Below are 21,544 nucleotides of genomic sequence, written 5' to 3'. Positions count from 1 at the left end.
TCAGGAAACAATTAATAAAAATATAAATCATAGGAATACAAGCAACAAAGTTACAGTCCTGCAATCATAAGTGGGAGGAGATGGGTAATAGGAACAATGAGAAGACTAATAGTAATAGAAATGCAGACTTAGTGAATAGTTTGACAGTGTTGAGAGAATTATTTGTTTAGCAGAGGGATGGTGTTTGGGAAAAAACTGTCCTTGTATCTATAGTTGTCTTGGTGTGCAGTGGTCTATAGCGTCGTTTTGAAGGTAGGAGTTGAAACAATTTATGTCCAGGAGGCAAGGGGTCTGTGAATATTTTCACAGCCCTCTTTTTGAATTGTACAAAAGTTTCAGCTTTGTGGTACCAGGAGTTTGCACTGCATGTTCTAAATCCCGGGTTCAAATCTAGATGCTGATGTTTAGTGAATCAATCAAATTAATGAAGACGATCCAAGACAAGGACTTTACCAGGGACAGGGAGTGGGGGTCGAAAAAGTCCAGGATGCGAGGGGTCTGTGAGTATTTTCACAGCCCTCTTTTTGACTCATGCAGTGTACACGTCCTCGATGGAAGGCAGGTTGGTAGCCATGGTTTTTTCCTGCAGTTGCTCATAAATGATCAAAGGAGAGTTGAAAAAGGAATAAAATGTAATGACTTTGTCATAACTAGGAGTGGCAGAATAAGTTTCTTATTCTTCTTTTTTATTTCGTTTCTTGCCGTGCAAGTAGAAATGAAAGAGGAACTCTGAATACAGAACAATTTCACAAAGTAAACCTAACACTATAATGCTGCACAAAATGACTCAGAGTGAATTGAACAGATTTTAGGGTTCGGCGCCCAGACAGTCATGGGGCTGGTTGGCCCCGTGAGAAGCCCCTCTCCATCTGCATTCAAACTCCTAGTTTCCCTATCAGAGAACTGTCCAATTTTTTTGTAGTTTTATAATGTTGTTTTATGTTTTTTAAATTTTGTAATCTTAAATCATTTGGTTTTTAATGTTTCAATATATTAATTAAATTGTGCACCACCAAGGCCCCCTCTTTGAGAGAGAGGGGTGGTTAAGAAGTTTGATCTATGAATAAACTAATACAATTTTAATGGATTTTTTTTTAGTGAATCGAAAGGCATAGAAACTTAATCAATAAATAAAATTTATTTCTAGATGCTAAGTTTAATGGTTCAAATTGCAGTGACGGTTGCATTGATGTGTTGCAATCGTTTCAAGACCTGGGAGAGCCAAGAATTAAGAAATTCAACAGGAAACAAACTTTATATGGGTAGGGACCCAATTTGAATATCATATAAAGCATCCCTTCCTGGTAAAGGAACTGTTAGTCATCTGTTAACATATTATATCTGGCACTCAAGCACACTAGACCTCTACTTCAGAGAGTTATCACCTGCAGAACAGTCAAGGAACGATTTCTAAGCTGGTGAGATAGTATTTCTTTATTTCTTTAATCATTTAAGAATTGGCAAATTTTATTCTTAACGAGCTTCAAGAAATACTGATGGGATCTAATTCTAATCTTTTGAAATAAATATTTTATGCTAGGCTCCTTCACTTAAGATTGTGGGGAATGCTGCATATTTTTTTCTGCTTGCTGAATAATACTTCTAAGCACTGTTTGTTTCATAATTAATAATGAGATTAAAAGCGGCTCAATTAATACATTAATTAATGTATTAGCTCAATTAATGAATTAGCTCAAGATGCCTTGAGAAATCCCAAAAGTCAGATCTTCTTTCAGATGTTTGGCTTCTTAAAATGTTTGTTCATTTCTGATAAATTTGATCGCTCGTCCGTTTAAATCAGGGGTGTCCAAACTTGGGAACTTTAAGACTTGTGGACTTCAACTCTCAGAATTCCCCAGCCAGCCATGTGGGGAATGCATGGCTGAGTGGGGAATTTTGGGAGTTGAAGTCCACAAGTCTTAAAGTTGCCAAGTTTGGACACCCCTGGTTTAAATGAAAGCACTCTGGGTTTTTGAATGGAGCTAAATGTGCTAACATTGGATATGAAAGGAAGGACACAAAAGAAAATGAGCTATTGAATCTGACAGCCAGAGTTTCTGTAACAACTCTTTGAGATCTGTGGGGCTAAATGAAACTTCTTGAACAGAAATATTCAAAACACATTCCTTTTTTTGGGGGGGGGGAATATCTGAGATTTTTCTCTTTCTTTCTCCCCAATTCCTAGGGGAAGAAATGTTGACTTTTCCTTAAATAATCTGTTACCTTTGCATTCCCCCAACTAAAAAGTGATCGGAGTGGTTAGAAAATAAGTAAATAAGGAATGGAGACCTAAATTATCCACTTTCAATAAGTGAATTTGAGTTAGCTGCTTTCTGTCAGCAATAGCTACCTAACTTTGAAGTTCCTGAGCAGGATAAAATGGGGATTGGTTCTCTTCTCCTTCACTGGGAAAATTAGTGTAAGGAATGAATGTAATGTAATTCCTGAAAGGAAAGATAAAATAGAAACGGCCTTGAAGCCTCTGTATGGATTGCAACTCTTCCTTCGGCAGCTGCAGGACTTATATTGAAAGGAAGTGAGGCCTCCAAGCTCCACAACTTAAAACGAAAACAGTTGATTTCATTTTCCAGGCAATGCCTATTGACGGCAACGCTCCCAGTTTTTGAACGTTTGACACAATGGACTCTTTAAAAGAGACCCACTCCAGCTTATTCACAATCCACAGCCCTGCAGAAACAATGAAATCTCGCCATTCCTATTGTTGCAGAAAATCAGGAGATTTGGACTGCGAGATCAAGAAATAGCTTTATTTGGCCAAAATGGTTCAGATAGAAATAGCAATTTCTGACATCTGAACAGCGTTCTAATCCAAACACACATTTTTATATTGTATTCAAAACTGTGGCTGTGATTTGTTTGTGCATTGCCTTGGGGATGTCTCCTCGTACATCACCTCCCAGGTTTCCAGGTTTTTCTTGAGAGCTGTGACCATTAGAGGAGAGAGCTGAATCCTTCCTTAGCTGGGCTTTTGGTGACTGGCTGCTGTGTCTCTTTTGTGGTGGTCGTGTTTTGGTCTGTGACTGTAAATAAAGTATTATTATTGTATTCAAAACATCAAAAACATGGAAATATTTTAAAACATTCTTATTGGCTAAATTCCTTTATTTTATGCAAAGAAGCGAATTCTATGGTATTTCCCTTTCATGTCTAGACTGGAATAGGCAAGCAGGAAGCACTGAATAAATGTTGGCTTTTGTGGTTAAGCTATATGCCTGACTGATAGGCGAGACCTCTACTGACTTGGCCTCCTTAGAAGAGATGTTGTGGTCTGACATTTGTATTTCCAGAGTTCAAGTTTATGGTTCAAGACTCAATAAATGTATAACAAAATAGAAGGGATAGATGGGGTCCCCAGGAGGTCTTACAGTCTGACCCTGTTTCATGTTATGTCCAAATCTCGCTTTATGGCCTGCCTTACTATGATCTAAAACAGCGGGGTCAAATTCGATTTTGTTGAGGGACGCATCAGGGTTGTGTTTGAGCGGGGGGGGGGGGACGTGGCCAGGGTGGATGTGGCCAGCTTGCCATCACTCTTGTCAGCGGCGCCTGTGGTGACCCCAGCGCTCTGGCAGTGAAAACAGGTTCCCGAGCTCCGTTTTCGGCTGGGCTGGCTTCTGCTTCTCTGTGCTGCATGCTTTCCGGTTTTGAACCTGGGCAGGCAGCTTTCCAGCCCAGTGTCTTAACCACTAAGCCACCACCTGGCTCTCAATGGCTCTCATTTTTCCCAGGGAATTTACCGTGCATTAAAATCGCACACACACATACACACACTCAAATTGTTAGCAGACAAAGTAATTAAGATGCGTCACCATAAATGATCAAAGTAATGAACATCTGTAACATAACATTAATGTTGTCTGTTCCACCCCAGACCTCTTAGCCAGTGGCAGACCAGTGCATCCCATAGAAATGAGTGCCCTGCATTTCGGTGCTGCGTTCTCTTCCTGCGTCAGCCTTCTGTGCCTGCTCCTTGCCTTGAGCACACCCTATTGGATAGCACATTCTGGAAACAGTCTGGGTCTATGGAAAATTTGTGATGTCCGTGCATGTTACCCACTTGGTGTGGAATTGGTGTCAGGTAAGATTCAATATTCCATAATGCATCATTAGCCTGAAAGGTCCAGGAACCTCCACCTTGATTCTTGTGTCTGCATTGGCTCCCTACAGCTTCTATACATTCCGTCCGAACCTTCATGTTTCTGGGGATGTTTGCTGGAGTTGCCTCTCTCGGTGGGCTTTGCATCATGAATTGGAAACCCTTTCTTGGCAATATCCCCGTGAGCAGGATTGCATGTCATGCCAGCTTTACTGCAGGTAAGAATTTGTGCAAGAGTCTTTTTGACATTTTTTGTGTATGGCTTAGTTCAAAACTATGACTATTATTTAGTGTGTGTGTGTGTGTGTGTGTGTGTGTGTGTGTGTGTGTGTGTATTTTAATTCTGCTGACTGCCAGCAGTTTGATCCTCACTGGCTCAAGGTTGACTCAGCCTTCCACCTTTCCGAGATTGGTGAGGACCCAAGTTGTTGGGTGCAATATGCAGACTCTGTAATATGCTTAGAGAAGGATGTCAAGCACTAGTATGAAGGGTTATGTAAGTCCAGGTGCTATTGCTAATCAAAACATCCTCCTCACTGTCATTCCTAATTCTATATTCTGCCTGCTTTTGAAGTTCCTTCAGTTCAAGTTTTCTGAGGAAGAGAGTTAATAAAGATATCTCAAAAGATAGTTAATTCCACCCTTTTTCTCCAGTCCAAAATGTCCACCAATCTCTTCTTTCATTTTTTTATGGGAAACAGCCAGGCAGGCTGGGACATCTGCTCAGTGTGTCCTTGAAGTGACAGCAATGTCTCACAGAAGCTGACGGATGCTTGAATACTGTTCTCCCACCCCTCCATCCCACCCACCCCATTGCCTGTTATTGTCAAGTGGCAAACAAAGGTGAAATGTAGGTGAAAATGTGAGTCAGCCTTGAGAGCATGGTTGGGGGCCAATGAACCTAGTTGGCATTTCCAAGGGCAGAAAAGACATGGCTCCAATATCTCCTAAGATGGCAATGTTTAGTTGAAGGGAGATGGAACATACCCATCTTGTCTGACTTTGTAGGATGGAGAGGGAGAATGAGACAAAGAGAGTCCCATAAAGAGCCAGGAACCAAATAAACGAAGGCTTAAGAGATGAAAACCAGCACTTCGAATTGCATTCAGAAACCAACCAGAAACATTGCAGCTCTTGAAGTGTTGATGTCCGGTAGGCATACTGAAGTGCAACCATAATTACTCATGCAGCCACCTTTAGTTTCCAGTGTGTCTTTCAAAGGTATCTTCAAGTGTGGCCCCATGTACACTAGCTCAGACTAGAGATGACTAAAGCATGACTGATGGTGAGAAAAGTCTGTTGACCCAGGAAAGGATGCAGTTCACTGTTAGAACAGATTTAGGAATGGAAAAATGTGAAAACAAAATTGGCAAATTAACCACAGGTGCTTTTTTAAAAGGCAACTGGACTTACTTTGTTTTTCATTGAAGATGCTCTGCTTCTCATCCAAGAAGCTACTTAAAGTTCTCTTCTTGGATGAGAAGCAAAACGTGTTCAAGGAAAAACATAGAGAGTCCACTAGGCTTTTGAAAAAAAATGTACTTTTTGGGACAACCATGACCTGGATAATTGAAAATCTCCATAGATATTCGGCAAATTAACGCATCCTTCGAAGCGCCAGTTTCTGAGTTTGGAGCAAATATGAAACACTTGGACTATTCTAATGCAATAAGCATCCCAAGAGGCGGTCTCTTTCTTTGCAATGAGAGCAGAAATGCCCATTGGTGTCTTCCATACTTCTGGAGGAAATGTTTCTACCTCTACTTCTCCCTTGTTTTCCAGCCATCTGCAGCATGATTGCCATGTCCGTTTTCACAGGAACGGTTGTCACCACCTTCTATGGATGGTCTTTTGGCTTGGGTTGGGGCTCTTTTGCTTTGTATCTTCTAACTGGTAAGGATCTTTTTTGTTATTATTATTATTATTATTATTAGCACTTATATACTGCCCCCTCTCCCGAAAGGGACTCGGGGCGGTGTACAGTCCGTATTAAAAAACACCAAATAAAATACATGTATGCATAGGAGGAGGATAAAATAGACCAAAACTGTACAGCTAATAAATAAACAATATAAAATTTAAAATATCATACAATTTATACACTATCCCTCTAAAAGCCAGTAAAAAGTATATGCCAGGGGGGGGTAGACGTTGTAAATTATGCCAAACCAGCCAGTCGGAACAGGTGTGTCTTCAGTTTCTGTCGGAAGGAGCGGAGGTCAGTAGTGGTTCTAATGTCGGGGGGGAGGTCATTCCAGAGGGTTGGGCCCATCACAGAGAAGGATCTACTCCTAGGTGTCGCCCGCTGGCATTGCCTAGCGGACGGCACCAGGAGAAGGCCCTCCCTGTGTGAGCGGATAGGTCGCAGGGACGTGTGTGGTAGGATGCGATCCTGCAGATAACTAGGTCCTCCGCCATGGAGCGCTTTAAAGATGGTGATCAATACCTTGAAACGCACCCGAAAGGCTACAGGTAGCCAGTGCAGCTCGCGCAGGAGAGGTGTTACGTGGGAGTAACGGGTACTTCCCATAATAACCCGCGCGGCTGCGTTCTGAACTAGCTGCACTGAGATTTCTTCTAAAGAGACATCTTTATGCATTCTACTATTTTCACAACAATGAAACCTATTTCATTTCGGGTTGGGAACTAAGCACATTTCCCTGGCAGGAGAGGAATCAACAACATTTAAACCAGAGGTGGGTTGCTAATTTTTTTACTACTGGTTCAGGCGCCCTCCCACATGCGTTCGGGCTGGTGGGCGGAGCCTCCCGCTGCAGCTACTACTGGTTCAGCCAATTCGGGCTGAACTGCCAGCAACCTACCTCTGATTTAAACATCCAAACATATATATATATCCTGTATTGCAGCTTATCCAATCCCTTGCTTGGTTGGGACCAAAAATATTTGAAGTTCCTGGCATTTAGGAGATGCTCACATACCTGACTTCAAGACTGTGTGCAGTTAAGAGCAATAGATCTATTCTGGACCTTTCATTGACTTTTAAGGATTAGAGTTTGGTCGTAAACAGATGGATAAAGAGATGAGGTTGAGTTCAGAACCCCCTAGATTCCTGGTTATTTATTTCTTTAAAATTCTACTTCCTCTGCTGGGTGGCTAATCCATTATTTTTCCCTTTGGGCAGGTTGTCTTACTTATGCACTGCATAGGAGTACAGCAACAACAGCGTAGGAGAAATATGACACTGCCTTTGGAGATGACCAGTGAAGCTGAATTGGTAACCTGGAGTCACAGATCAGAATTATTGGTCCTGTACCAAATTTGTAAGATGGTTGAAGGCAGAAGAATTACTTTAAATGTAGTAAAACAGCCATACGTTCCCAGCCCCTCCCCATCCCATTTTTCTCTAAAATATTCAGATTGTTTCTTCCTGAAGTCCATTTGGATTTGTAAATCTTAAGAACTTACCTGGATAAAAACCCCAAACTCACCTTCGCTGCATCTCAGCTTTTCCCCTTTTCCATATCACACCTTTAAATTTTTTTTGAACTACTTTCAACCATGGCTTTTGTATCAGTGACTGAACTTTTTGTCTCTAAATGTGTGCAAAATATCTTCTTCAATAAAAAGGCATAAATGTTTGCAATGTTTCAAGATAATTTCATTGGAGAAAGGAAATTTGATTGGAGTTCGATGCCAACTATGGCAGCTGCCCATCAGCACCACTGAAATTGTTGTTGTTAGATGAGAAGTTGTGTCCGACACATCGCGACCCCATGAACAATATTCCTCCAGGCCTTCCTGTCCTCTACCATTTAAACTCATGCCTGAAATTAATTGAATTAACTGAAATTAATGGGAACTAAGTAACCATTCATTTTTAGTGAGTTAGGGACTTATTTATAATCTAGTGAGTCCAACACAGAATTTAAGCCTCTGGTAATAAACTCAGCTAAGACTGCAATCATCATAAATTAGGGCTGTTAGATATAAAATATATTCAATGGCCAATATTTGAATAAATCAGGAGAAGGAAATGGATATAAAGAAAATTTTATTTGATCACAGACTGAAATGCATAGGACCAGCTGAATGTCACTCATGATTTACAATAAAATAAAAGGAGGGAGAGTGTAGTGTAGTGGTTAAGGCATCAGACTAGAAACCAGGAGATTGTGAGTTCTAGTCCGGCTTTAAAGCAAACAGCCAATTGGGTGACCTTGGCCATCCATTTTCTCTCAGCTCTAGGAAGGAAGCACTTGTGAAACATCTTACCAAGAAAACTGCAGGGACCTGTTGAGACAGTTTCTGAGAATCAGATATGGTTGAATGGAACCACCACCACCACAACAACAAATATTAAAAAGGAAACTTTCACATCAGGCATAACATCAATAAAGATGATGAGGGTCTTGGAGACTATCAATCAGAATAGAGCTGGAAGGGACCTTGGAGGTCTTCTAGTCCAACTCTTTGCTCACACAGGAGACCCTATATCATTCCAGACAAGGAGTTGTCCAGTCCCTTCTTTAAAAACCTCCAGTGATGAAGCACCTATAACCTCTGAAGGCAAGCCATTCCACCGAATTCTGATTGCCCTCACTGTTAAGAGGTTTCTCCTTAATTCCAGGTTACTTTTCTCCTTGATTAGTTTCCATCCATGGTATCTTGTTTTGCCCTCTGGTGCTCTGGAAAATAATTTGACCCCCTGTTCTTTGTGGCAACCCTCCCAAATACTGGAAGATTGTTGCCATGCCCATCTGCCCCCCTACTCATTCTTTTCTCTAGACTACATTCTAGGAAGAATGGAAAAGGAACAAGGTTATGTTCCAGAGGTTGAAAGGAGAGAGAATAGCATCATAACATTCTTCTAGTACATGAAGGGGTGTTCCAGGGAAGGGGATGTGGATTTATGATCTACAGGACAGGAAATTATGGGTAGAAGCTTTACAGAGAGACATTCAAATCTGAAATGAGATGTTTCCTGTGGTATTAAGCAGCGGAAGAGCAGTGGAAAAGCCTACTTCCTTGAGCGAGAGAGGTTCAATCATGGGAAGTTTTCAAATAAAGTTTTTTCTCTGAGATGGTGGCATCAGTCCCACTTCTTCTAAGCCTAGGGTGTCCAAACTTGGGAACTTTAAGACTTGTGGACTTCAACTCCCAGAATTCCCCAGCCAGCTGGCTGGGGAATTCTGGGAGTTGAAGTCCACAAGTCTTAAAGTTCCCACGTTTGGACACTCCTGTTCTAAGCCATGGGTCAGCTACCTTAAACACTTAAAATAGCCATTTGAACCTGTTCCCCACAGAAAAGAAAACATCGGGAGGCACAAAACCCTTCCGGTAGCTGACTATTTCCTGGGTGGCCACAAAACTAGCATATGTAGTTGAATTAAACATTCTGTTTTCTTCTGAAACAATTCTTGGATTTATACATGGTTGGTCTACCGGGGGTCTAAAAGCTCAATAAATCGCATTCCAGCAGGTGTCGCACATTGGTGGTTATGACCTATATTTTGAATGACAGGGAGCCACAGCAGAGAGATGAAAGAGCCACATGGGGCCCCAGAGCCACGGATCGCTGCCCCCTGTTCTAACCCCCTGTTTTATTATCCATAGGCACAAGCCTATGCCATTCAGTTCTAAGCCCACCTGCTTTTTACTGGCAAAGTAGCCAAACTTAGCAACTCAGTTTTATATCTTGGTGAATCAAAATATAGCTGGCATGTCCATATCTAAGAAAGGATGGGTTTTTCCTTCTCCCCTCTCCCCTTTATTTTCTCGCTGTGGTGTCACCACTACTTCAGTAATAACTAGAAGTAGGAGGGGGGGAGAAGAACGAGAAGTCCAAGCATCCACTCCTAGACACAGAACATCTCAAAAAAAGAAAACCTAACTCACAATATAAAGCTACACAAATTGATTCAGAATGAACTGAAAGGATTTCTTAATGGACTTTTTGAATGAATTGAAAGGCGTGCAGGTCACCCGCAACTTGCAACCATTCATTTAATGACTGTTCAAAGTTACAACGGCAATGAAAAAAAGTGACTTACGACTTGGTCCTTGCACTTACGACGATCACATTATCCCAACAGTTAGGTGATCGAAATTTGGGTGCTTGGGAACTGCCATGAATTTATTATGATTGCAGCACCCGAAACTCACGTCATTAAGAAGAGATTGGATAGCCATTTGTCTGAAATGGTATAGGGTTTCCTGCCTGAGTAGGAGGGGGTTGGACTAGAAGATCTCCAAGGTCCCTTCCAACTCTGTTGGAATGATTCATGTAACATCCCTGGCCAAAATGTGGTAAAATTGGGCCTGGCTCACTTACCAACTACCTTGCTTCGCAACAGAAATTTCAATTGTGGCCATAAGTGAAGATCTACCCATAAAAACTTAGCAAATAAATAAAATTTAATTTTAGATACTTAGTGTAAAGGTTCAGATTAGTGGTGCAATTCAGCCAGTTCTATCCGGTTCGGGCGAACCAGTAGCGGTGGTGGCTGGAGGCTCCGCCCACCCATCCTGACATCATCACGTCCTGCTTTTGAGGCTCTGCGCATGTGCGGTAGGTCCTGTACAAGCAAAGCACAAGTGTGCGTGCGCTCACATTTGCGAACTGGTTACCGAAGGTAAGTTGACTTCGCCCCTGGTTCAGATGATTTAAAATGGTTTAATGACTCAAGACGGCGGCGGCTGTTGCATTGTTGATATGTTGAAATCGTTTTAAGATTTTTGCAAGCCAAGGATTAAGAAAGTCAAACAAGAAACAGACCGGAAAGGAAGTGATAGTTATGTGTTGATGTAGTAACTGGGAGAGGAGCCTAACGCAAGCATTCTTGAGAGTTACCACCTATAAGAAGGCCAAGAAACAAATTTTAAGCTTTGAGGTAATATTTCTTTATCTTTTTAACCATTTAAGAGTCGGCAAATTTTATTCTTAATGAGCCCCAAGAAATACTGGATATAACGATGACCTTGTGAAATCAATATTTTACACTAGGCTTATTCACATAAAGTTGTGGGAAAGTTGCATCTGTTTGGCTTATGGAATCCTAAATACTATTTGTTTTATAATCAACTGGAACTCACAGTTTCCTGTTTTCCAGGCATCTTATTCTTAACCAGCATGCCAAACTTACTGTACAGGTTGGTGCCATGCCATCTGGCATGGATGGGGTCAAGGTTTGAAAATGGGGAATTTGGCTTTGTTTTAAAAGAATATGATGGGGTATATGAATGCTTTTGTGTTTCTGTTTTTAAATGGAAGGAAACTACCTCCAAATCACACTACAGCTTTATGAAGGAGATTGACCAGACATCTGGGATAATATAAATAAAACCTAATCAAATACAACAGGCAAACATCAGGAAACCTTTAATTTAAAATTTAAATTAAAATAAAATTTAAAGTGAAGTCTTCACACTGAGGCACATTTAAAAGTCTATTTCTTGATTTGGACATCGCTGGCATGGATTTCAGTGAATTACTTGGCAAATCTAAGGATTTTCATGCCCAGTTTTCTTTCTTTCCTTGCCATGTATCTTTTCTCCTTAGATGGTACCAGTGACGTGCGGTGAGGTTTATGGCTGGTGAGGCTGGTGACGTCATCAGCACGAGCCGCGGTCCCCTTCATGTTGACTCAGGAAGGCGGGGAACGGGACCACGTGTGCAGGAGGCTGAAGCTGCCTCAGCCTCCTGCACACGTGGTCCCATTCCCCTCCTTCCTGACTCCTGAGTCAACATGAAGGGGACCACAGAGCGCGCTCCGCGGGACCGCAGCTCATGCTCCGCGGTCCCCTTCATGTTGACTCAGGAAGGCGGGGAATGGGACCACGTGTGCAGGAGGGAGGCTGAGGCTAGAGGAGCCTCCTGCACACGTCCCATTCCCGGGCCACGTGTGCAGAAGGCTCCTCAGCGCCTTTTCCCTTTTTTTAATTTTCATGATGAGAGCGGTGAGGCTGTGCCTCCCCTGCCTCCCCTGACCGCACGTCCCTGGATGGTACCCGAATAGATTATTAAAGTAGGAAATCATCGGGCTTTCTTGTCCTTCTCCCATCTTTTTTCCTTTCTTTTTGTACGATAACTTTTAGATTCTAAGCTTTTAAAAAAAGGATTATCTCACTTCCCTCACTCATCGTGGAATATAAGCCTTTGGGAATAAGGTGCTCAGAACACATTAACTAACTTTCCTCAAGCAGATGCCCCTCAGGTGTGTAGAACTACAAATGTTATAACATCTGGAGCAAGACCAGTGGGAATGACATCACAACACATCTGCCAGATTTAAAAAAGCTGCTGAATTTAGTGAAATGACCATTAGAATTAGATACAGTGAAGGGAGGCTGAGGAATCCATAAATCCTTGTCACTCAAAATTTAATGCTTCTACATTTAGTGAATTATTATTCCAAACTATTTTTTTTTACTACAGTACTGCAAAATAAAGTCTACAATTAAGTTCCAAGGTAGAGGCTCCTTTGTGAAGCTCAAGTTACAATTAGGAGATTTATTGCTAGTTTTATTTACTTGTATCTCGCCTTTATTATTTTTACAAATAACTCAAGGTGGCAAACAAATACAAATACAATACAATAGCAGAGTTGGAAGGGACCTTGGAGCTCTTCTAGTCCAATCCCCCACCTAGACAGGAAACCCTATACCATTCCAGACAAATGGCTATCCAACATCTTCTTAAAGACTTCCAGTGTTGAAGCATTCACAACTTCTGGAGGCAAGTTGTTCCACTGATTAATTGTTCTAACTGTCAGGAAGTTTCTCCTCAGTTCTAAGTTGCTTCTCTCCTTGATTAGTTTCCACCCATTGCTTCTTGTTCTACCCTCAGGTGCTTTGGAGAAGAGTTTGACTCCCTCTTCTTTGTGGCAACCCCTGAGATATTGGAAAACTGCTATCATGTCTCCCCTAGTCCTTCTTTCTATTAAACTAGACATACCCAGTTCCTGCAACCGTTCTTCATATGTTTTGGCCTCCAGTCCCCTCATCATCTTTGTTGCTCTTCTCTGCACTCTTTCTAGAGTCTCCACATCTTTTTTACATCATGGTGACCAAAACTGAATGCAGTATTCCAAGTGTGGCCTTACCTAGGCATTATAAAGTGGTATTAACACTTCATGTGATCTTGATTCTATCCCTCTATTTATGCAGCCTAGAACTGTGTTGGTTTTTTTGGCAGCTGCTGCACACGACTGGCTCCTATTTAAAAGGTTGTCCACTAGGACTCCAAGATCCCTCTCACAGTTACTACTATTGAGCAAGGTACCACCTATACTGTACCTGTGCATTCCGTTTTTGTTGCCTAAATGTAGAACCTTACTCTTTTCACCATTGAATTTCATTTTATTAGATAGTGCCCAATGTTCACGTTTGTCAAGATCCTTCTCTATCTTGAGCCTGTCTTCTGGAGTCCACTACACCTTCCTGCTCCTATTTTCCCCATAACAACGATAACCCCTGTGAGGTGGGTTGGGCTGAGAGAGAGAGAGACTTGCCCCAAAGTCTGGCTTTAATGTCTGAGGCAGGACTTGAACTCACAGCCTCCAGCTTTCTAGCCTGGTACCTTAACTACTAGAGCAAACTGGCCTTTGGATGACGGAAGAGGAAGGACAGGTCACATAAGGACTTCACTTGAAATTTGTATGTGAAATGATCAGTTAAAGAATTTCTCCTGGACCATCTTGTACTCCTTGACTTCCGACCATTTCTAAGCAAGGTGGTTGTTCAGTGAGTCATGTTTGATTTTTAAAATCTGTTTTTTTCCACAGTTAAGTGAATCATGAATTATGGTATGTGGTTAAGCAACTCTGTTGCTCAGAAGCCAGCTGGAAAGATTGCAGTTGACCACAGGATGCTGCAATTATCTTTTAAATACATGCTGCTTGCCAAACTCCCTGAATTTCAATCAAGAGACTGTGAATGCTGTGACAGTTATAAGTGTGAGGACCAATTGTATGTCATTTTTAAAATGCCGTCGCAACTTCAGTCACTAAACAAATGATTGTAAGTCAAGGGTTATCAAGGAATCATCATATTCGTACCTCGCAGAAACCCTTTTCAGGTCTTCATGTACAGATTCAAGCTCTCCAATTTGGACTGCTCTTCTCTCTCCAAGGGAAAATAACTTTGACTCTAAAAGGAAGGACAGAATAGATAGATATTGAAGCTTTTGTATGAATTGCAAGTTCTTTTTTCAGCAGCTGTGAGACCTGTATGGAAAGGAAGTTATGACACCAACTTCAACAGCTTAAAATGAAAACAACTGATTTTGTAATCAGGCAACAGTTATCGACAGCACAAACCGTACTCCCAATTTTTGAACTGTTGTCGAAATGGCCTCTTTAAAAAAAAGAGACCCACCTCCATCTTATTCACAATCCGCAGCCTTTCTGAATGATTGACATCTCACCATTCCTATGATCTAAGAGCAACCATCCACAAAGACAAGGTTGATCCTAACTTTCTCAAGAAATATTGGATGAGAGGCAAGAAAGTTAGTAATGTTCCCTTTGGGCTAATCAGTTCGCTCTGCATCCCCCAAATAACAAAATAAATAAAAGAAAATGGGGATGAAAGAAAATCCCAGCAGCATTTTGCAAGGTACACGTGTTGCAGGTAGCAAGTCTGCCTTATTTTCAGATATTCAAATCAAACAGGAGGAAAGACAGCAACCATCCCTGATCAATGTCAACTACTGCGGCAGTTCTCCTTTTGGATCCTCCATGCCAATTGATAAGAACTTAGTAGCTAAGTGAGGAAGAACAGAAGGCGCAAATGCTCCGAGTTGGACATCAAAGCAAAAGAAAGCTTTCTGAATTCAGAGCCAGCCCAGATTTCAAGGAGGGCAACTGCCTCACCTATCCCAGGTCTCTGGGAAATTCTCACTGATTATATTAATGTGAGTTTTATGTTAAGAAACTTCCTAATAGACAAATTATTTGTTAGGAACCTATAGCCAAGGAGATCTAACTGGTTCAATTCTGATTGTCTTAAAAAAAAATCAAACCACAGTTGTCACTACAAGTCTGTAATATCCACCAAGAAGGCCCAATATGTTGTTGTTGTTAGTTGCGAAGTCATGTGCGACCCATTGCAACCCCATGGATAATGTTCCTCCAGGCCTTCCTGTCCCCTTCCATCCTCTGGAGTCCATTTAAGCTCACACCGACTGCTTCGGTGACTCCATCCAGCCACCTCATTCTCTGTTGTCCCCTTCTTCTTTTGCCCTCAATCATTCCCAGCATGAGACTCTTCTCCAGGGAGTCCTTCCTTCTCATTAGGTGGCCAAAGTCTTTGTGTTTCCTCTTCAGGATTTGGCCTTCTAAAGAGCAGTCAGGCTTGATCTCCTCTAGGACTGACGGGTTGGATCGCCTTGCACTCCAATGAATTCGTAGGAGTCTTCTCCAGCACCATAGTTCAAAGGCCTTCATTCTTTGGCACTCAGCCTTCCTTATGGTCCAACTTTGACAGCCATATGTTGCAATTGAGAAAATCATAGCCTTGACTATACATACTTTTGTTGGCAGGGTGATGTCTCTGTTTTTTGGTATGCTGTCTAGATTTGCCATATATGGCAGGCCCAATATATGATAGCACTTTATTTTTTATTTATTTGTTATATTTATTTGTGGCCTATCTCACTGTAGGGCTACTCTAAGTGGCTTACAAGAAAAATGAAAGAATGGAAGTAATATAATAAAACAGTAAAATAAACCATGACAACACAACACAAGAATAGATATATCAATGTGATTACCAAATAATGGATGGATGGAGAACAGAGAGCAGGGGGGGGGGGGGGGAGGAGGAGTCTTCCATTAATCTAGCAGCCACTTCCAATATTTAAACAAGATTCTTCTTTCTGGTAAGACTCGCTACTCAAATGCCTACTTGAAGTTTGGTACTAGGGTCAATGGTTCTCATTTTTCACTGGGTTCTTTTTTATAGGCACTAAAATCACCCAATAGAATTCTTAACATACAAAGTCATCAAGAGGATAAATGGTCACAAAATAGTGACCATTGCTAGGTTAAATTCAATGTTTTCCTCCAGTTCTATCCCAGATCTCTTGGCTAATGACTGACCAGTGGACTCTGTACCAATGATTGCCCTACATGTCAGTGCCATAGCCTGTTCCTGTGTCAGCCTTATGTGCCTGCTGCTTGCCTTGGGCTCAGAGTATTGGACAAAGGATTCAATCTACCATTTTGGTCTATGGAACAATTGTACAGTCCACACGTGCAACTCAATTAACGTGGAAGGCTTTCCAGGTAAGGTCTTCTCTGCCTTTGTGAAGATGGAGCACAATGGTTTTCTCGTGAGTCCTGAATACTGTCTTGAGCTGAAACCCTGGGTAGGATTTAAGGCTAAGAAGGTGCTTCCTATTCTACTAAGAGCCAGCCTGTCTTTCCCAGATAAGATATTTAGGATGTTTCATCAAGCTAAGCTCTAAGAAAGCTGAGAATGCTACGAAGGAGAGTTAGGGAAAGGAAGGACAAATTATGTGATTCAATTAGGGACTGAATCCCAGTCCCATTAAAAGCAATTCTTAAAGGCTAAGAAATTATCTTATAGAGCTCAAGTGAAAGGAGTTTGATCCCAGCTTAATTGAGGGCAACAGTTTCTGGATCATTTTCCGAGAGTGGCCATCTCCTGTTTACCCTCAGGTAGTAGGAGTAGATGTAGAAACAGAAAGAATGTCTTTGAGGAATAGGAGGAAGAGTTGTTGCCAAGGCAACTGTAAGATAAAAGAAACCTGAGTCCCGGAGCAGAACTGTAATGTAGGCAAGGATCTCAGAACAGCCCCTCCCTAGTTTATGTACGTGCCGGGAAAATGATCTTCTGGTTTCCGGCACGCGCATGCATGCCAGCCACCTGGTCTTCCGGTTTCTGATGCACATGCGAAGAGCAGCTGGCCAGTGCAGAGGCACGTGCCAGAAACCACAAGAGCAGCCGCCTGGTGTGCATGCATGTGCCGGGAAGATGATCTTCCAGTTTCTGGCACTCCAGCGTGCGTGAAAACCTGTTGGCTGGTGCGCTGGAAACCGGAAGAGCAACAGGTGATGGCTCACATGCCTGGAGAGATGGGTCTGCATGCCACTTCCGGCACATGTGCTGTATTGTAAGTGTTGTATCTTAGGATTCATGATGAGTGTATTTATGATGTCCATTATAATTATTTATCACTTACAGCTTTTATGTACACTGAAAACTTATGTACCAAAGATAAATTCTTTGTGTGTCCAAACACACTTGGCCAATAAAGAATTCTATTCTATTCTATTCTATTCTATTCTATTCTATTCTATTCTATTCTATTCTATTCTATTCTATTCTATTCTATTCTATTCTATTCTATTCTATTCTATTCTATTCCATTCCATTCCATTCCATTCTACTCCACTCCACTCTACTCTGCACTCTATTCTATTCTATTCTATTCTATTCTATTCTATTCTATTCTATTCTATTCTATTCTACTCTACTCTACTCTACTCTACACTCTATTCTATTCTATTCTATTCTACTCTACTCTACTCTACTCTATTCTACTCTACTCTACTCTACTCTCTATTCTATTCTACTCTATTTTCTATTCTATTCCTATTCCTATTCCTATTCCTATTCTAGTCTATGTCTATGTTTATTCCTATTCCTATTCCTATTCTAGCCTATGTCTATGTTTATTCCTATTCCTATTCTATTCACCAGAATCACAGATTGAAGCCATTATGAGAATGAGCGCTCAATCTAATAGCTGTTTTGTAAGACTGCTCCTGACATGGTAACAATATTCCTAAGGTGCATTAACCAAAGATGCCCAGCAACCTTTACCTTTCATTTTGTTTACCTTGTGTCTGCATTATCTCCCTACAGTCTCTTATCATGCTATCCGCGCCTTTATGATTCTGGGGTTGATCGCTGGAGCTGTCTCTCTTGGTGGACTTTGCACCTGCCTTAGCAAGATTTCCATGGGCACGATCCCATCCATTGCCAGTTTTATTGCAGTTAAGTACCCTTACAAGAGTCTTTTTTCTGGAAATGATTTTGTGTGGCTTAGCAAAACACTATCGCCGCTATTTGAAACTTCCTCAGACTCATGCCAAGAAAACATGAACTGTAATGCACTTCAAAAGCAGGCAAAATATAGAATTTGGAATGGGAGTATGGATGAATTTTCTTTTGAACACACAATGTATATGTGTCCTTGAAGTGACCACAATGTCTCAAGGAAGCCGAGGGATGCTTGAATACCATTTTCCCACCCCTGCATTCCATCCACCCCGTTCCCTGTTATTGTCAAGCTGCAAGCAAAGGAAAAATGTAGGTGAAAGTATGAGTCAGCCTTGACGCATGGTTGAAGCCAATGAACTTTGGTCCTAGTAGGCATTTCCAAGGGCAGAAAAGGCATGGCTCCAATATCTCATAAGATGGCATTATTTAGTTGAGGAGAAATGAGACATGCCTATCTTGTCTGACTTTGTAGGATGCACAGGGACAACGAGACAAAGACAGTCCCATAAAGAGCCAGGAACCAAATAAGAAAAGGCTTTATAGATGAAAAACAACATCTTGAATTGCACTCAGAAACCAACCAGCAACCATTGCGGCTCTTGAACTGTTGAGACCAGGTGGACATACTGAAGTGCATCCATAATTACCCATGCAGCCACCTTTAGTTTCCAGTGTGTCTTTCAAAGGTATCTTCAAGTGTGACCCCATGTACACTAGCTCAGACTAGAGATGACTAAAGCATAAGTGGCTGTGAGAAAAGTCTTTTGACCTAGGAAAGGATGCAGTTCACTGTTAGAACAGATTTAGGAATGGAAAAATATGACACCAAGGGAAAAAAAAGGCAGATTAATCCATCCTTCCATATGCCAGTTTCTGAGTTTGGAATAAATACGAAATACTTGGATTATACCAATGCAATAAACATCCCAAGAGGCTGCCTCCTTCTTTGTAATGAAAGCAGAAAAGCCCTTTGGTGTCTTTTGAATGAAATGTTTCTACCTCTACCTCTCTCTTGATTTTCAGGCCTCTGCGTCATGATTGCGATGTCCATTTTCTCAGCAGGCATTGGTTCCACCAAGCAATATGGATGGTCTTTTGGCTTGGCTTGGGCCTCTTTTCCTTTGTACCTTCTAACTGGTAAGGATCTTTTGTGCATAAACTGGTGGGTTTTTTTTCTAAAGGTACACGTTTGTGAATTCTGTATATTTTGACAACAGTGAAATTATTTGGTTTGGGAACTAAGCAACATCTAAACATACAAACATCCAGGTATCTTACACTGCAGCTTATTCAATCCCTTTCTTGGTTGGGACCAAAAAGATTTGAAGTTCAGAACATTTAGAAGATGCTGAGTTACCTGACACATCTGATATCAGGAATGCATGCAGTTAAGAGAAATGGGTCTATTCTGAACCAATGGCATTTGAGGATTAGAGCTTGGTCAAAATAAAAGAATAACAGAGTTGGAAGGGACCTTGTAGGTCTTCTCGTCCAACCCCCCCCCCCACACACACACACACTTATGTAGGCAGCCCTATACCATTCAGATAAATGATTGTCCAATTTCTTCTTTAAAATCTCCAGTGTTGGAGCATTCGCAACTTCTGAAGACAAGTTGTTCCACTGATTTATTGTTCTGTCAGAAAATTTATTCTTAATTCTAGGCTGCTTCTCTCCTTGACTAGTTTCCACCCATTGCTTCTTGTTTTGTATTCAGATTCTTTGGAGAATAGCTTAACCCCCTCTTCTTTGTGTAAACCCTTTAGGTATTAGAACACTACTATTATGTCAACCCTAGTCCTTTTAATTAAACTAGATATCAGTCACTGTTCTTTATATATTTTAGCGTCCAGTCCCCTAGTCATCTTTGTTGCTCTTCTCTGCTCTCTTTCTAGAATCTCAACATCTTGTTTTACATTGGGGTGATCAAAGTATTCCAAGTGTGGTCTTACTAAGACATTATAGAGTGGTATTAACACTTTATGTGATCTTGATTCTATCCTTCCGTTAATCCAGCCTAGGATTAGCATTGGCTTTTTGGGCTTCTGCAGCACACTGATGGCTCATATTTAAGTAATTGTCCACTAAGATCCCAAGATCTTGTTCACAGTTACTATTATTGAGCCAGGTATCATTATACTATGCCTGTGCATCTAGTTTTTCTTGCCTAAATGTTGCAGTTTACTTTTTTCACCATTGAATTCCATTTTGTTAGATAGTACCCAATGTACAAGTTTGTCAAGATTCTTCTGTATCTTAAATCTAGCTTCTGGAGTGTTGGCTATTTCAGCTTGTTTGAAATAGTCTGCAAGTTTGATCATAAGGAGGTAAACAAAGAGACAAGGTTGAATTTAGAGCTCCATAGATTCCTGGTTTTTTAAAAAAATCTACTTCATTTGCTGTGTGGCTAATCCCTTCTTTTTTTCCCCTTTGGACAGGTTGGTTTGCTTATAAATTTCATAAATGTGAAGCAGCATCAATGTAGGAGAAATGTGATACTGCTTTTGGAGATGACCAGTGAAGCTGCATTGATAACCTTGGAGACACGGATAGTGTTACATGTTTTCTTATTCTTTTATCTGTCTTATTCTTTATCTTTCATATGTTGAAGTAATAAAATTAGGATCTGAAGCCGGATCAGAAAAGAACTTTTCTTCCAGGGACAAAAGCAGATAATTCAATAGTTCAATATCACTTTCTTTGATAAGTTTGGCCTTTGTTTTTCGAGTGGCACACCTACCACTTCTGGTTTGCTTTGCTTTAATGAAATCTCTGCTATGTCAAGGTAAATTTATTTATTTATTTATTTATTTATTTATTTCGATTTATCAGTCGCCCCCTCTCTGCAAAGGGACTCGGGGCGACGTACAATTAAATCAAAATACAAGTGTGGCATGGAGGAGGTAACACCAATATTTAACAGTCAAATACATGGTTTTTAAAAAATCATATTCAGGCTGCACGTATTCGGGTGATATAATACAGCAGCAAAAAGTAAGTTTTATCAATTTAAAAACTGTTTTGGAATCATTTTCTGTGTACAAACACTCTTAAAGACCGTCAAAGCATCTGATGTTTGACCAATCCTGATAAATCTCCAAAATTTAACTTTTTAAAAGAAGTTAAAAATTAGAAGGTTCCCAAGTTCATAAAATGCATGTTGCAGACACTGTGATCCAGAGGTTTTAATACAACTGCAATATTTTGTGAAGGACACAATGCCCATTGGGACATACATCCAGACTGTATACATAGGCATGCCTGAGAGTTTTCTCCTACCCCTTTAAAATTCTTCGGGAAGAGTTAACTGCTCCCTTCAATTAAATGATAAAAATGAATCCAATTTAAAAAATTAAGCTTCACCAATTAGAGAGATTCATTCAGCCATGAAGAAGATTGTCACTTAGTAATGCTGTATGTTCTGCGCAGATAGAAAAC

General features: G+C 40.9%; 2 protein-coding genes across 2 annotated transcripts; both read left to right on the top strand.

Moving 5' to 3' along the window:
• The first annotated feature begins 1,342 nt into the window (after positions 1 to 1,342).
• Positions 1,343 to 7,716, top strand: LOC309397099 (protein NKG7-like). The gene is made up of 5 exons (XM_081962822.1): positions 1,343 to 1,418; positions 3,893 to 4,099; positions 4,189 to 4,335; positions 5,900 to 6,010; positions 7,260 to 7,716. Exons 2-5 carry the CDS (start codon positions 3,931 to 3,933, stop codon positions 7,304 to 7,306), a joined length of 474 nt encoding a protein of 157 aa, XP_081818948.1. The 5' UTR covers positions 1,343 to 1,418; positions 3,893 to 3,930; the 3' UTR covers positions 7,307 to 7,716.
• A 3,143-nt stretch (positions 7,717 to 10,859) lies between these two features.
• LOC309396476 (epithelial membrane protein 2-like) lies at positions 10,860 to 20,891 on the top strand. The gene is made up of 5 exons (XM_081961636.1): positions 10,860 to 10,968; positions 16,145 to 16,362; positions 17,969 to 18,118; positions 19,130 to 19,243; positions 20,545 to 20,891. Exons 2-5 carry the CDS (start codon positions 16,194 to 16,196, stop codon positions 20,589 to 20,591), a joined length of 480 nt encoding a protein of 159 aa, XP_081817762.1. The 5' UTR covers positions 10,860 to 10,968; positions 16,145 to 16,193; the 3' UTR covers positions 20,592 to 20,891.
• Positions 20,892 to 21,544: the final 653 nt, after the last annotated feature.

Source organism: Natrix helvetica (assembly GCF_964273705.1).
Source record: "Natrix helvetica genome assembly, chromosome: 9".
In the NCBI taxonomy this organism is placed as follows: Eukaryota; Metazoa; Chordata; class Lepidosauria; order Squamata; family Natricidae; genus Natrix; species Natrix helvetica.
The sequence above is the reverse complement of the archived record's forward strand: the minus strand, read 5'-3'. Positions and strand labels throughout refer to the sequence as shown.